Source organism: Triturus cristatus, chromosome 9 (genome assembly GCF_964204655.1).
Source record: "Triturus cristatus chromosome 9, aTriCri1.1, whole genome shotgun sequence".
In the NCBI taxonomy this organism is placed as follows: Eukaryota; Metazoa; Chordata; class Amphibia; order Caudata; family Salamandridae; genus Triturus; species Triturus cristatus.
In genome coordinates, this window is record NC_140592.1 from 823,961,490 (window position 1) to 823,978,030 (window position 16,541).

The 16,541-nt window shown below is 42.2% G+C and overlaps 1 protein-coding gene across 4 annotated transcripts in view; it reads right to left on the bottom strand.

The window, feature by feature from the left end:
• LOC146798907 (inverted formin-2-like) overlaps nucleotides 1–16,541 on the bottom strand; it is a 368,077-nt gene that overhangs the window by 232,969 nt on the left and 118,567 nt on the right. For all 4 annotated transcript variants that reach the window (XM_085626263.1, XM_085626262.1, XM_085626261.1 and 1 more), the window contains exon 2: nucleotides 8,540–8,948. In XM_085626263.1, coding sequence (XP_085482389.1) covers nucleotides 8,540–8,933 — 394 coding nt within the window. In that variant the 5' untranslated portion in view covers nucleotides 8,934–8,948. The remainder of the gene's footprint in view (nucleotides 1–8,539; nucleotides 8,949–16,541) is intronic.

Here is a 16,541-nt window from a genome sequence, read left to right on the forward strand (position 1 = left end):
AAGGAGAATGCTGTGGGGTAGAACAATTTTGCCGCCACGGTGATTCCACACAAAAATATGTGGAAAATGGGTTTCTTTTCAGCTAAATTAGAGGTTTGCAGGGAATTCTGGGTAGGGAAATGTTGAGGGATCCACGTAAGCAATACCTTCAGTGGACTCCCCAGGGTGTCTAGTTTTCAGAAATGTGTGGGTTTGGTAGGTTTCCCTAGATGACAGCGAGCCCGGGGCCAAAACCCCAGGTGCTCCCCCAAACCATGTAGTTTTGTTATAGGTAATTTTGAAGTCTCCACAGTACGATTTTGGCCATTTCCTGTTACAGCCACTATGCCTACCCACACAAGTGAGTTACCATTTTTATCAGGAGACCGGGGGAATTGCTAGGTGGTAGGCAATTTGTGTCAGCCTGGTGATCCTACAACTTTCCCACACAGAAATGTGAGAAAAAATTGATTTTTTCAACAACATTTGAGGTTTGTAGAAGATTCTGGGTAGGGAAATTTTGGGGGACCCACGCAAGCCATACTTTGCTGGACTCCCCTGGGTATCTAGTTTTCAGAAATGTGTTGGTTTGGTAGGTTTCCCTAGGTGGCTGCTGAGCCCGGAGTAAAAACTCATGGGACCCCCCTTGCAAAACCATGTTGTTTTATGATAGGTAATTTTGATGTTGCCTCAATAGGTTTTGGGCCCTTGCCTGTCGTGGGTACTTGACCCACCCACACGAGTGAGGTACCATTTTTATCGGGAGACCTGGTGGAATACTGTGTAGAAGGAAATTTGAGGATCCACGCAGATTCCAGAACTTTCCTACACAGAAAGTTGAGAAAAAAGTGATTTTTTCAGCTAAATTTAAGGTTTGCAGGGGATTCTCAGTAGCGAAATGTTGGGGGACCCACGCAAGCCATACCTTGCTGGACTCCCCAGGGTGTCTAATTGTCAGAAATGTGTGTGTTGGGTAGGTTTCCCTAGATGGCCGCCGAGCCCGGGGCCAAAAACTCATGGGACCCCCCCTTGCAAAACCAGGTTGTTTTGTGATAGGTAATTTTGAAGTTGCCTCAATAGGTTTTGGGCCCTTGCCTGTACTTGACCCACCCACACAAGTGAGATACCATTTTTCTCAGAAGACTTTGGGGAATGCGGGCTGGGTGGATTTTGTGGATCCACACAGATTCCTTTTTTTTTTCCCTCCAAATATAGAATACCAAAACAAATACAAAGGTGAAAAAGTATCATACAACCACCCTGAACCTCACCCCACCCCCCGGCCCCATAAGCAAAAACAGTAAGGTTGACTTATGGCAGGGACATCACTATGTTTATGTTGATTATACTTCACTTTGCTTACAGCTCATTATGGTTGCTAAAAATTAGCCACTCTTATGTGATTATGCTGTATCTTATACATCTCGTGGCTTAGGAAAGATAACAAGATACTTTATGTAACAGGTTTTCTCTACCTCGGATCCACACAGGTTCCAAAACTTTTCACTACAGAAATGTGAGGAAAATGTGTTTTTTTGGACACATTTTTAGGTTTGCAAGGGATTCTGGGTAACAGAACCTGGTGAGAGCCAGTCAAGTCACCCCATCCTGGAATCCCATGGGTGTCTAGTTTTAAAAAATGTATAGGTTTGCTGGGTTTCCCTAGGTGCCGGCAGAGCTAGGGTTCGAAATCTACAGCAAGGCACTTTACATAAAAAGGGTCAGTTTTCACTGTGAAAATGTGATGTGTCCACTTTGCTGTTTGAGCAGTTTCCTGTCGCGGGCACTAGGCCTACCCACACAAGTGAGGTACCATTTTTATCGGGAGACTTAGGGTAACACAGAATTGTAGAGCAACTGTTATTACCTATTGACTTTCGATGCATTTCAGCCTTCCAAATGAAAGACAAAGTGTAAAAAAGAAGTCATTTTGAAAAATTACCTATAATTCTCATGCTAGTATGGGTACTCACAATTTCGGAAATGTGCAAGTATCTATTGTTTCTAAACTCTATATTTTGTTCCAATTTCAGAAATACATAGGTGTCTTTCATACTGATTTTTCCATGAATATATTTTCCCAAGTTAATTGCTATATACCCGGTACATATTAAGAAACCATTGCAAGACGCTGCACAGTTATTGGCTCTGGGTTTGTCGGGTTCTTGGTGAACCTGCAAGTCCTATACACCCGCACAACCAGAAAGGTCCAGCGGATGTAACGGTATATTGCTGTCATAATTAGAAGTTACAGGTGAAAACGTTGACACAAATGGTTGTTTTTTTCAACGAATTTTTAATTTTTCCTATATTCAACTGTTAGTTTCTATAAAGAAACCTTGAAAGATCTACACAAAAGACCCCTGGCTGATTTCTGAATGTTGTCTACGTTTCTAAAATGTATAGCCTTCTAGGATCCATTATTGCTTTCATACCCATTTCTACCATTAACTGGAAGGAGGTTGAAAGCACAAAAATAGGCTATGCCATAACTGTGTAAAAAAAATTGGTTTTCTGACAAAAGTCTGCTTGTCCCTGAAAGCTGGGAAGATGGTGATTTCAGCACCAAAACCCCTTTGTTGATACCATTTGCAGGGGAAAAACCAGACGCTTTCATCTGTAGCCCTTTTTTCCAATTTTTCCCCCAAACCCCCCAAATTTAGCTGTATTTTGGCTAATTTCTGGGTACCCTCCAGGAAAATACACAAACCCAAGATACCTTTAGGATCAGCATGATATTGGAAGAAAAGGACGCAAATTTGGTGTGGATACCTTATGTGGTCAAAAAGTTACAGGGGCCTAAGCGCGAACTACCCCAAATAGCAAATAAAAGGCTTAGCGAAGGGGTTAAGAGACAGTTGCCGCAATCTTGAAGGTACTAACTAGTACAAAAGAAGATAGAGAAAAATCTAACAATGGTTTCCATCCACAAACCAAATAGACCATGGAAAATTGGGAGCTCACTGGTAAAGGGGGTTGCCTACAGAGGATGAGATTATTGTGACCTTTGCCCGAAGACAAGATTTCTGTTCACAAGAAGGTAAACCCCAGGTTAAGGTGACCTTGGATATCCCCAAAAAGAGATCTAAGGTGGAAAGTCCCACACTTTCGATAAACCACCTTTCCGACCTTTGCACAGTGGACTCTGTGGTAACTGCATCTCATGTGAAAATTCCAAACTCTGAGCCCGAAGTATTTCCCATCTTCAAGACAAAAACCCAGGACGTGCCAAGTGTGATCGTTTCAATAGCGACTGTACAACCAAAGGGCAATGGTAAAACACCAAAATATCAGAGGGGGAAGACTTTTTTTTAACCGAGGAGCAAGGTACTCTTTACGAAGGATTGAGACATTAAACTCGAGCAACCAGGAGGAGGGACCTAGCCCTGAATCATCAGCTCCATCAATTATCTCCTCCGTGGTGAGGAACGATCCTAGCATAATGCTAATGTACTGCTCCCCTTGAATTATTTCTCATCCCTCCTCACTCAAACCAGCTGCTGCGCCATTTGTGAATAAATGTAAGGTGAAAGCAACATCTGTCCCATTTCCCCTTTTGGTAGAATTCACGAGGGTGTGCAATATATTTGTGATTCTTTTCTTATACTTCTTGTTTCTACTTACTTCTAAAAATCAAAAATCTTTATCACGATGGGTCACAGTCGCTTATGTTGAGTTGTTTCATCTGTTGAACACTTACTGCTATTCTCGCTCACTGGGTTCTTTGTCACATTTTTGTCTGGCTTTTTGCTATTTTGGGACACTTCCCGCTTTGCACCGATTTATTTCGAAATCAATCAAGTGTTGAACGTTGGGAGAATGTAGCAAGAATTCCCTCTTGTTTTATTTTTGAAACCAAACAATTTGTCATATTGTTTTGCCAACAACCTTGAGAAAGTCGTTTATCGACTAAACACGTGTTGGCAGTTTACTTTCGGCAACTACGTGTCAACATTTCTGAAAACTGATCCACTGATTGTTATATTTCCCATGGATTTTGTAATTAAATACATTGCTTACTATTGATAGTCAGTTATAACTTTTGGTTGTGCTGTGCTCTGTTTTCCGTATTTCTATAATTTGAAGTGTATGGTGGAAGTTCTCTCTGCACTGGGTGACACTGTGGATGGCACAGTGTTGACATTGAGCACGCCAGATTACGTATTGCGATACACATGTGCAAACTAAACAGAGGTACTGACTGTTCTCTTTGAAACCACTGCCATCATTCTTGTATATTACATTCCTGGAACTTGATTGCACCCAATTATTGCCCTCCACTCTGCCACATAGTGCCAAATTTTATTAGGTGGTGATTAAGGACTCTCCAGGATGATCTCAACAAAAAATTGATTAAAGCAGGGGTGTCTCCTCGCTCCGCTGCTTTTCTCTATATAGATGTCAGACCTGCCTGTGCCCTCTCACAAAGTGTGGGTTTACCACCTAATACTGGGGGACAGCCAATTTCATGTCTTCTGTATGCAGATGACATAGCCATCTTGGATCTTACCCCTAAAGGTCTTAATAGCCGATTAAGGGTATTGCAACTAAGGGTAGGAGGTGGACTCCACTAAGCTGGTGGAGTTTACAGAGTTTTGCCCACTCCACGCTCCGCTTGGAGCATGGAGTTCAGCAAATACTCCGATGACCGCCACTGCATAGCAAAGTTTGCCACCACACACTGCATACCACTAATTTTGAGTATCTGTTCACACTGGTTATAATTAATGAGTCACAGAAAAATCTGCTTTTAAACACTATGCCCACGCACCACGGGGCAATGCACGAGGGAGCAGGCACACTGCTCCCTGCCACTAATGACTGATAGGACCTAGGTGAAAAGTAAGCAAGAGGACAACAGGGGGGCGGAGAGTGTCATCAGTTCACAACATACTATTGCCCTTGGTATCAGCCCCAGAGAAGAAAAGCCTGCTGACTTGAGCCTTTCCAATCCTCTCTCTGACTTTTGACAGGTGCAGGAGCCCACACACTTATTACACCCCGGCCCTGCCACTGCCACTAGCAATCAACACTTCTGTGTCAGGAGGGACATTAAGAGGGCAAGCGCAACTACAACTGAGTATTGCAGGCAACATCCAATCTGAAGTCACTGGTTTCAAGGCACCTCAGCAACTGGATGGCAAATAGGGTTCAGCTGTGTAAATGCACGGATCAACAGGAGGGAGAAAGCTTCTGCACATCTAGCCATCAGGGAGATGTTTCCATAGTCTAGCGGCTGGCACATGACCGCTGAAGCCCTTGTTGCTGCTGTATGTGACAACTTTATTGGGAGAGGAGACCTGAAACATTTCCCAGAAAGGTAATGCACTGCAGCATCCTCCCTCCCATTGGTCCTTGCGTTTTACAGCTCATGTGGGTGCTATGGTATGTGAGGGGTGTTTACAGTGAGTGCAGTGCAGCCTCCTGCACCCCGGGCTTGGTTGACTCGGTTTGCACAATGAGTCCTCCTGTGTGTCCCCTTGAGTGCCGCTCCCCAGAACTGCGCACTTGTGGTGCGTGTGACCCTGCATGTCTCTGCTGATGGGGGTTCTCTCATCCAGACGCGGGTACTGTTCAGTGTCCGCTTCTCTTGCAGTGATCCGCCGTATCTTGAGGGGGCGTGCACCGACCCCATGTCACCAGGATGCTGGCTGCATGGGATGGTCTGTGTGCTACTGTCCTGTCCCTGGCCTGGAACATGAAGGGGGCAGCAGCTTGGACAACTGGGAGCCAGTGAGCTTTGGACTGCTCTGACACTTCCCACACACCCAATGTAGTGCTACATTTTGGGAGGCAGGCAAGCTTCAAATTAATTCTGTGACCATCTGGCTCCTGGCAGGTAGGCAGAGTGCTGGGTACATCCTATTCTGTATGAGTGTGGGATGGAGTGCAGTGCGTGTCTGTACAGTGCCATGTGTACGCATGCTGCCTATACAGGACTCTGTAATTAGGGGTGGGCCAGTACTCCGCTTGCACGCGGAACTCTGCTGAATTTTTCAGTCCCTCCGTGGAATTCCATGGAGTGAAACTCTGTGAGTTGCGCCCACCCCTAATTGCATCGCTATGCTGACACACAATATCTGTAAATTAACTCCTCTAAACCAAAATTATCTGCTTTCATGGTAGGAAAACGCTAAATATGCTAACTTTTACTTGGTATTTAGTCTCCCAAAAATTGGAAGTGGTTAAGAAATGTATTGTTTTGGGAAAATTATTTGCAATAATCTGAGCGATATTGATCATATTTCAAATAACATGTGTAAGGGTCAGTCCTAGGTTAATGGAGTGGGAGCATTCTATGAGGGTACAGGTAGAAGACACTTCTCTTATCTCCTATCTATTTATCAGGCCAAAATCCCCACGACTTTATTGTATGCAGTGAAGTTCACAGATTTAACTAGATGGAGCTTTTTAGGTCTCGCCTAGAGCGCAGCGCGCAGCATTGCTCTAGGAGTGACCTTTAGGAATCGGTCAGCTCTTTTCAAGCACTCGTGCTTGTGCTTGCATCCACCTTGCGGGAGCGAGCAGCGGCGCGCATGCTAATTGAAAACAGAAGACCCGTGCGCCCTGCTCGCTCCCGCAATTTGGATGCCAACACAAGCACGAGTGCTTGAAAACAGCTGTTCCCTTCTCAACTGCTTGTTTGGGGGAGTAAGGTATTCTAACATTTTCTTTACTGCGAATCTTTGTGATTTCAGTTTTTAAATGGTTTATGGAAATGTGTGAGCTGTAAGCTTCTACTTCAGAGGAAATCATAATCAGCCCAACATTTTTCTGTTAAAAATTTTGATCGCGCTTTTAGTCTGAAAATGTTAATACTACAGTTTTGCTTCAAAAACGTTATCAAGCATACCTGGACAATTGAAGCGTTTGCGCTTTGGCAGGTTTTTGTTCTTCTGTAACAGAAAACACGAAAAATACGAACATTGGCCTAGCAATATCCCCTAACTAAACTCATATGTCAGTGGAATACTAGTTGGGTTGAAAATCTTTTTGTTGACCCTTTTTTAGTGTCCTTGCTCCATCTGCTGTGTAAAAATAGTACGGCAGGGTTACTTTGCATCTTATTCTTACTGTCTTCTGCCGCAAGCACTCAAATGAACAGCCTATGAAAAATAAAAACAAAATAAGAATATGTAGTGTTTTTAAGCCGGTTCTAAGACAGTATCCGAGTTCAAGCTGCCGTTTCCTTCTTTTTTTCCTACGGTCTTCGCTCTTCCACCTTTTTTTCATCCTTTGCTTGTGGTGATGTCGTTTAATACTCCCCTCCTGAATGCACGAGTGCTATGAGGTGCAGTGACAGGGATGTTCCTTCCTTTAACTGAGAGGTTGCATTGGTGAGGCTGTGAAAGCCTTTATGTACAGCTAAGGGTGGGTGATTCAGATGCCCTTTTTCCCCCCAGACGCCATTGTTTCTGAGATGTCCCTTACCTCCTCCACTTCTCTCAGTCTTCACCTTTGCTGACCTTCCTTCTGCATGAAACCACCATTGCAACCCTTCATCGCAAGCCTTGTCAGATTCCAAAGGCACTGAGAGCTTGAAAGTCTTGAAGTAACTTGTAAGTACCAAAGAGGTTCTTTGTTCTAAATTGAATTAAATTGTTTTGTGTGGACCACCTCGGAGTTCCAAATCATGAATAAACTTTTACTTGATACTATGCTGCAATTTATTCCTTTGTTTATTTTTTTCTGTTTCTTTAAAAATATATACTTATTTGGTGAAAAGTGTTTGGATTAATTGGAATACTGAAACAACATGGTGTTAAATAATCTGTTGTTTGGAGCTATATGTAGAATCTGAAGGATTTGCCATAACTTGTGAATGGAACTGAGAATTATTAAAAATAAAATATGGGCACTTTATCTTCTGATGTTTTGTATCTATCGGTTAACCTAGGACTGCAATGTATTACTATACTACATAGTAATCACTGGAAATTATTTCATATCAGTTCTGAAATGCATAACACATTAATAAATCTTCAACTATAAAAGCTAGGACTCAATCTAGATGGCAAAATCTACTTTAATACTGCAAATACGGCATTCTAATACGGCAAATGTGCAATGTCTAAAATGAAAGGGAAGATCATTCCAATAGAATGCAGGGTGACCAAACAAGTCTGACTCGCTCCACCCCAACACATTTTTAACATGTCAAAAACTGTTTAGATGAACGTGCTGGCAGCAACATTTGCATCCCTCAATCGTTTGCAGCGGCAGCCCTCGTGTCATGTTTTTGAAGTGGTTGGTGCAATGCATGTAGGGGCATGCTACAGCCAACATTTCACAACCGACCTTCATGCCTTTGTGCAAATTCATCACCATATTACTGCACCATATTACTGTGGCCTTACTAAAGAGCCATGCATGCCAATTAGAACCAACTAGTCTTGCCATGTTTCAATGGGCAGGAAAAATCATAGGGGAGGAATTTAACAGCTTCTCTGTGCCTGGAGTCAAATATGCCGGTGTATCCAATCAGAAAGAAGTGAAAAACCATCAAAAATAAGCAGTTTCTTACAGTACCAAACATGAAAATGAATAAATGTGTTCTTACCTTGGGACAGTTTTCGTACATAACCCTCATTGGTCACAATGTATTTGATCCCTTTGCGGGAGTTCATAACAGCCCTTACACAGTTGATGCATGTGAGCTGAAGAAGAGCATCTGCGATCCTGGCCACGCCTCTTCCAGATAGTGTGTCTAGGGCTTCCAGAAGCAGATCCAGACCACTCAATTCCAAGAACTGAACCATCCAGGTCTCATCACATCCTTCAAGCCTTTTCTTTAGTGCGGAATAGTTGACGACAGACGGAATCTGCAAGAGGCGGATGCAGAGCTCCGGATCAGCATTCTCTAGGTTACCCTCAATCTGCTCAGCCTGTGGAGAAGCAATCTTGTCCTTCAGTGCTGCCCATTTCTTTTGGGAGCCAGCTTTCTTCAATGCCATCGTAAAATAGGTTTCCTGAAAAAAAGAACAAAGTTAGAGACAAAATGGCAATACATGTAATGACCACCAAAGTTGTTGTTTTTAACGTGCCTGTAGGCTACATTTAGGATTACTACTGGTAATACACAATTAGTGACCAGACATAAATTACTGAGTGCTATACTTGGGACAAAAAGGTAAAAATTCCCAGCTGTGGTGAGATGAAGAAATTATATTTTCCATATTTTTTTATTGTTGAAACTTTATCCAATTAGATTATAATTTGCTTTCATTTTTGAAAACACCACAACCGTTCATGCAACTGCCACTCCTGTAGTTTGAGCTGATCAGATTAGCTGTTTTGACATAAAATATACATGTAAATCTGTAAGAGTTCATTTTATTTTGTACCTCAGAGAGGATATACTGAGTGCAATGCAGTTTAAAAAGTGTGTGTTGTCAAGTTTAGGCTTGAAGAGTTTGCAACTCAATACCATAGTATTGATTTACCCAAGAATACATGTAACAGAAGACACTGCACAGTAGGCTCATGGTAACCGGTGGACGTTAGATTACATGCCCACCTGGAACCACGGGTCCGGCAACACCAGAAGCTTTTGCTAGGGCAAGAATGAAAAGCTACCAAAATGCAATGTTCATCCTGATGGATTTCTTCCACCTGAGAAACATCTGATAAAGGCCTTCTGCAGGGAGATGTTCCCAGCTCAGCTCATATGTACCAAGATCAAACTCCATTCCAATGTGGTACTTGGTCTCTGTACTTCAACAGAAAAAGACTCCAGCAGTAGAGAAGGATGGTACATTCCTTGCCTCATTGAAAGAATTCTGGATAGGTTTCCAATGTATAAAAGTCCAAAGGATGCATTTTTCTAATATATATACATATAGGGTGTCATTAGGGGATGGCAAGTCAAAGGGGTGGCCCAGCCTTACTACTGCCATTCACTATTATCCCCTTTTCCTGGCCATTACAAATATGAGGTCTAGAATGGGAAACAACAAGTGGCGACCAGTACTACTGGCCACGTAGGCATATTCATCTTGACTACCATGCTCTTACTCATTCACAAATTCCGTACCAGACAGGGTATTAACTAATGCAGAAATGTCACCTGGTAATTTTAAGCAGGTGGAGCATTATTACCACTGAAAACCTGCAGCAGTACCAGTCCACAATAGTTCGACGGACCATCTTGTCAATTATATAGCCACACTACAGTTGCAATGTGACAGAGTAAAGGGGAAAAAAATTAGATATATTATGCAGCCGAAGGTTTAGTCTTCAAATGTGAATAATTCTTAGCATTTTTGGAATTCCTGAAGGCTCCCATATATTTTTTTATACCAATTAGGTTTGTGGACATCTAGACACACTTACATTTCCTGCAGTGTATACAATCTAAAGGCAAGGAGGTAGAAGAAAATGTGCATTTGCACACCTTGATCCCAATGTATTTGTCCATATGGCAATAATTCCTTGTGTGGATAAATCCCTTCCTCAAACTTCACCTGCTTCCTTACCCCTTAGGACATGGGGTGTTTAGGGCACCCTCCCATTCTAAATGCACTATTACATGAACTCTGAAGCTGTAAATCTAGAAGAAGTTAGGTTAAAGTGGGACAAGCACTGCAAATGTTTGGGGACATCCACAGCATTCTGGTTTATGGGTGTTCCCAACATTATCAATGGCCACCACCTGAAAGCCAGAAATTATTAAAGTTCCTGCCCCACTCAGTCCATACACACTTTTACACTCCTTTGCTACTTCTGAAAGCCTTGACTAATTGACATGAAACTTTAGAAATCTAATTGAGTAAACTAATATTGCCTTCTGTAGAACGTTGTGACATTTGGTCAAAGATTTTGAAAATTCCAATGGGGGTGAGGAACTAGCACTTGCAGCTCAATGTCTCCTGGGTGATTCTACACCAGAGAATGGCTGCACTGGCTTTCAGAGTGGTTGTCTCACACTGAAGATTGATATTATGGACAGAGATGGAGCTTGTAACTATGGGGCAGTCCATTGAGTGGGTGTATTTTATTCAGTAATAATCGTGGTTACAGGCCAGGGTAAATGGATACTCCACCCAATTGTTGAGAGTGGTGGTCGGTCACTAGGAATGTCAGTTACTAACAGCATTTGTAAACCACAGACAACCCTGTTAAGGGCCACTTGGTGCTGGTGGCCAGAGTATACAAAAGAGGGAATGTCTGGCTCCAGTGCAAGGGATGGATCTGGTGACAGTTAGTGCTGCCCTTAGCAGCAACAACGGCCAGTTCAGGTGTTGAGTTGAGGTGAGGGGTCTTAGCATCAACTGCAAACACAAATTTCAGCCCACGCTTCCATATTGATGGCTTAAAAGCCTGAGGTACCCATGATCAAACTTTTCTCTCTCCCGTCCACAAACAGCGGTGTACACATTTTGGAGTCAAAGCATGGGGGTCAAAAATGGGGTTAAAGAAACTGCGGCAGGCTGTTCGAGACTGCACAGAAATTACTATCAATTGCCTGTAAGACTGGCTGAAAAAGAAATCCCAAACTGATGCGGGAGGCTGTGCAATACCCACTATCTTTCTGGTGATGCAGAAGACTGCAGTGTTTTATGTTATCAACCCAAATAGTCTTGCCTATGTCACTGAAGGCTGGATGGGACAATGACTGTGGACTTCAGAGGCCTGCTACACCACACTAACACTGAAACAGACAGCTACTTCATTACCACCCTATTTCCAAATGTGATTGTGGGAACTCAAAAGGTTGACCTGTGGTGCCAAACAGACGGTACGAGAGAGAACTCAGAAGATGGTCACCATGAGGCATTTTATTCACCTCATATGGTCTTGGTATGCCAAGTCTACAGGCCACCTAGATTTGTGGAGTAAGGGAAAGGTAGAACATGACACACAATACATGGGCTCCCTGGACCAAAAAAATAGTTTGCCAGCTCCTATTAGCATGGGATCTTGCAAAGGACAGTGGGGCTCACTCCAGGCAGTCATTCAATAAAGACATAGCTCCACCAGTTGTGAATCAATTGTGTGTGGATCCATATCATATAGCTTGGACCTTTGGATTCTGGATCTATGCACCAAGGTAATTGCAGGCTGGATTTGTCTTATATTACAAAACCAACAGCTATACATTATTTTAAAACACTTAAATATCCATTATAACACCGTCCAGTCTTATTCAGTCAATATATCTGGTGGACGAAACAGGACAACAATCACTAAATCCTAGCGAAGAGAGTCTTGATTTACCATACTCCAGGTACCAGCAATGAGGTAGTGGCATTGCTTGATGAGAGAGGTATGGTCACAAACCCACTGTTAACAGGATGACAGGCAAAAAAAAGACAACCTTAGTACTTCAAAAGAATATTGTATGGGAGAACAAACCAGTAGTTAATGGCATTTCTTCACAAAGAAATAAATCAGAACAATTGTGAAATCCCTTAATGGCCAGTGGAGTATATTTAGGTAATATTCAAACACATTCCCTAATTAGTAAATCCCCTAAGCGACTACCAAGAACGGATTACACTGTAGGGAAAAATATAGGTACAAATCAGGATAATTGCCCCACTAATTCCACTAAGATCCTCTTTGTTTCATTCTATGAATCAAGAGGATCACAAGACATCCTAAATTGTGGCAATATATTAAAACTAATTGCCTCAATCCCAGCGCTCTCACATTTTACATCTGATGCTCTTGAATCTGTCCAATTTAAACAAGACTCTACTATCTCACCACAAGAAACTAACTGTACTACATGGCTAAAATAAAGATATTGCGAATAGGTAATTGAAAGTGGACCATAATTTGTAGAATGGGGAATAGAGATAAGAAAATTTAATATTGCAAGTTATCCAACATTACTGATCTCAAGAATGTCAAAGAAAAATGAACAGTCAGGTGCAATTACAAACTGGATTTCCGGAAGGAATATTGCACTGCTAAGGGAAGCTATTGGCCCTCTATTTAATCCTGCAATATCTTCAGGGCTCAAGTTCAATCTCAGGCCCACATATTTGCGAACAAATCCCAAAGCGACAAGTCCTAATGGAGGATTGGGCCTGGCTTACATCAATCCTTACAAAAGGAAAATCTAGGGGAGACTACTGATAGTTGAATGCTTCAGCTAAATCTCAATTGTCTATTACTCTATGTTGCTGGAATGTGTATGGCATCTCTAGGCGATTGGAAGATCAAGATACTACAACCTTTTTACAGTAATGTGAAATTTTTATGTTGTAGGAAACTTGTAAAGAAGCTAATACCACAATTGTGGATATCAAGACTTTTCCATCCAAGCCACTCGTTCTCCTTCACTTGGCCGTGCGAAAGGAGGGCTCTCAATGTACATCACTCTGGAATTAGATACCAAGACCCAAGAAACTGATATGCAATTACCTTGGCTCTAATGTGTAAAATGATACCTTCATATTCCAATCATTCTATTGAGTAGTTATGTGAGCACAAAGAGATCTATTAAAACGACCCAGCTCACCACCCTCTGGGAAATAGTTAATACCCGTATCTACCAATATCCAAATGCGAGTCTAATCATCTTAGGAGACTTCAATATTCACATTAGTAATGGAAATACAATTGATAACTTGTTGTGTCCATCTGCATAGACTGGGACTAATACTGCTGAGAGAAATTCTCCAAACAATCCAACAACTGTGCTAACTTTTAAAAACTCAAAAGCGCCTCTCTATATTGGACTATATTATCACTTAAAAGGACTTGGCAACCAGTATACTTGGGACTCGTGTCAAATTGCGAGTTGAAAGTCAATATAACCCTCAAGTAACAACATTGGCAGAAAAAGCACATCATCAGACGAAGTCCAGCATTCTCCAACAAATGCCAACCTCTTACAATTTGGAAAGGCTGATATGGCAGTCAACGAACCAGCCTGAAATGATTAGTTTTGCGGTAAAACAAAAAAGGTCTGCTTATCATAAAAGGAAATACTTAAGCTGGATATTTGGCATCAAATATGCTCATCTTTAATAGAAAGCTTTCTGGCTAGAATTACACGAAGGGGAATTCCCATTACATCCACCTATAATAGGTGGTATTCAAACAAGCTTTACCAGCAAAGAAGGCCATAAATAGAGCAACAAAAGCAACTTTCCAACAAGCACATTTAGTCGCAAATTGTGCATGAAAACGCACACTAAAATCACGAAGAAGGGAATAAAAACAGGCGATCTGGAAGGCAAAAAGGATTTATTTCTCAAGTTAAGACTTGGCAGGTGCCCAAGCAAGGATGGCACCACAAGGTGGGTGCAACAGTGGCCAACAAACCGTTGTAGACTTTGCAGCTATCCAAAAGAGAATGTGTTGCATATAGTCTGTGTCTGTCCTTGTCTCCTCCACAGATGCCGACCCTTGTTGAAACCCTTGTTTATTGAAATTGGTGTGAGAACGTGTCGTCAAGTCATTACACTGTGCTTATCTGGAAAATCAAGCCCTGTGATCCGCCGATTTATCAGGTACTTGCTACTGGTGGATAATACGTTGAAATTAGTCTAACAATGTTCATAGACAATCATGGGGTAGAAATACATCATCTTAGTGCTACTCATAATGAAAGGTATCTGTTTTATTTAGCACAATTTTATGATTTTTAAGAAGTGTTAAATTTTGCATGAAATCTGCAATTTCGAAATCTGTAACAAACAGTGGCAGGATGAGTGAACTAAGCAAGGTTGAACCAATGTCTAAATGTTTTTAGTAATTTTGAAATCTGTTACAAGGAATGACGGTATTAACTGGGATAAGCAAGGTTGTGCCATTGTCTAATATTTTAGTATAAATTGTAATCAGAGGCACTTTAGCGTTATTTTGCACCAATCATTAAACAATGGTAGATATGTATTTTTAAAGGTACTTCAGAGTTACCTTGCACCAATTTTTGCACAGTGATCAATATTTGTTTTAGATGCAATTTTTTTTAATCAAATTGAAAATGGTTATAGCCAATCACAATGTTTTACTCTGACCGGGACCAAAGGATAGCAGTGTAAAATTCTGTACTGATATTTTTACATATATTGTAATGATTTTTAATTATCAGACAATAAATGTACTTACTTACTGCCATTATACCTGGGGCTGGTCTTCACAGCAAAGCAAGGGCCTCATGTATTCAACTAAAAGGTCATAAAACATGACAAAGAGGCTTTGTAAACCCACCAGGTTAGACATAGAAAGAGGCCTAGAAAGAGGCCTAAAGCCTTCTCGAACATTCATTGCAACAACCATTGTTTAGTCACATGCGCACCAGCAAATATTTGACAGGGGAAGGTAGGACTCATTCCTGGAAAGAAATGACGATACAGTCATGAAAATATATTCTACTGATAACCCAGTAGACTTCGCTATCTATTATGCATGATGTGTTTGTATGGGAAAATGCCTCACCTGTAGCCAATTTCCTGGTCTAGCAATGCAAGTGAGGCCAGGAAGTTTGGAAATAAACTGCCTCTTGTTTATCTGGAATGAGGTTGACACCAGCTATGTGTGTGGATACGTGTCTACACATCAGCAAGCAGGTGTGATCCAGCATTCAAGTGTGTTATGGTGAAACAGATGAGAAAGCTCTAGAAGTTTCTACTCCTGAGATGGAGTACCTAAAAGGACATAAACGGGAAGGGTACTCCTGCAGGGCTCTGTCTCAGCTGTGCCCAAACGTAAGTGTTTGGGGAAGGAAGATCTCTTTCCAGAACACTTGACCATGAAAGGCTGAATCAAAGTAGTGAAAGTCCCACATGGCCATCTTGAACCCTAAATCATCTTTAATAGGTATTGGGCTATCAAAGAGTGAGAGGATTTGGAGGGAGCACAGACTTAATGACTTCTAGCTGGCAACGTGCTCCAGCCCACCACTTTTAGGGTGGCAGCCCAAGAGATTACTATGGGTCATAAGTTGGGACTCCCCTCGTATGTCCAGAGTGTGAGCCCTTCTACAGGCTTGGTATTCACTTAACTGCAGGCCACATGATTCCTGGACAGATATCTCAGGCACACCTGTAGTCTTGGCCCTGCTACAGGTTTGGTTTTTGTTAGACATGGCACCTTGGCGTGAGTCTCCCTTCCACTTTTTGTCGCTGTGCCTCATGTGTTTTGCTGGTGTTAGCTGCTCAGAGCACTGTGCCACTGCCAACCAGTGCCACAGTGCAAGTGCTCCCTATTTAAAATGTATATGTTGGTTGGATTCCATGATTGGCTTATTTGGTTTACTGTCAGACCCCAGTAAAGTGCACCAGGAGTGCCCAGGGCTTGTAAATACAAATGCTGCTGGTGGGCTTGAAGCACTGGTTGTGCCACCCACAGAAGCGGCCTAGTAAAATGTGTCTAAGGTCTGCCATTGCGGAACCTGCGTGCAGTCTGGTACTGTCATGCTGACTGGGCAAGTGCACCCACTTCCCAGTCCCTAAACCTTCCCTTACCTTCATATTAATCACCCCTATGGTAGGCCCAAGGGCAGGGTGCATTGTAAGCATAAGGTAGGACAAGCCCTGATGTGTGTGGCATGTCCTAATAGTGAATTACAGCCATTTTCGTTTTTCACTATTGCAAGGCTACCT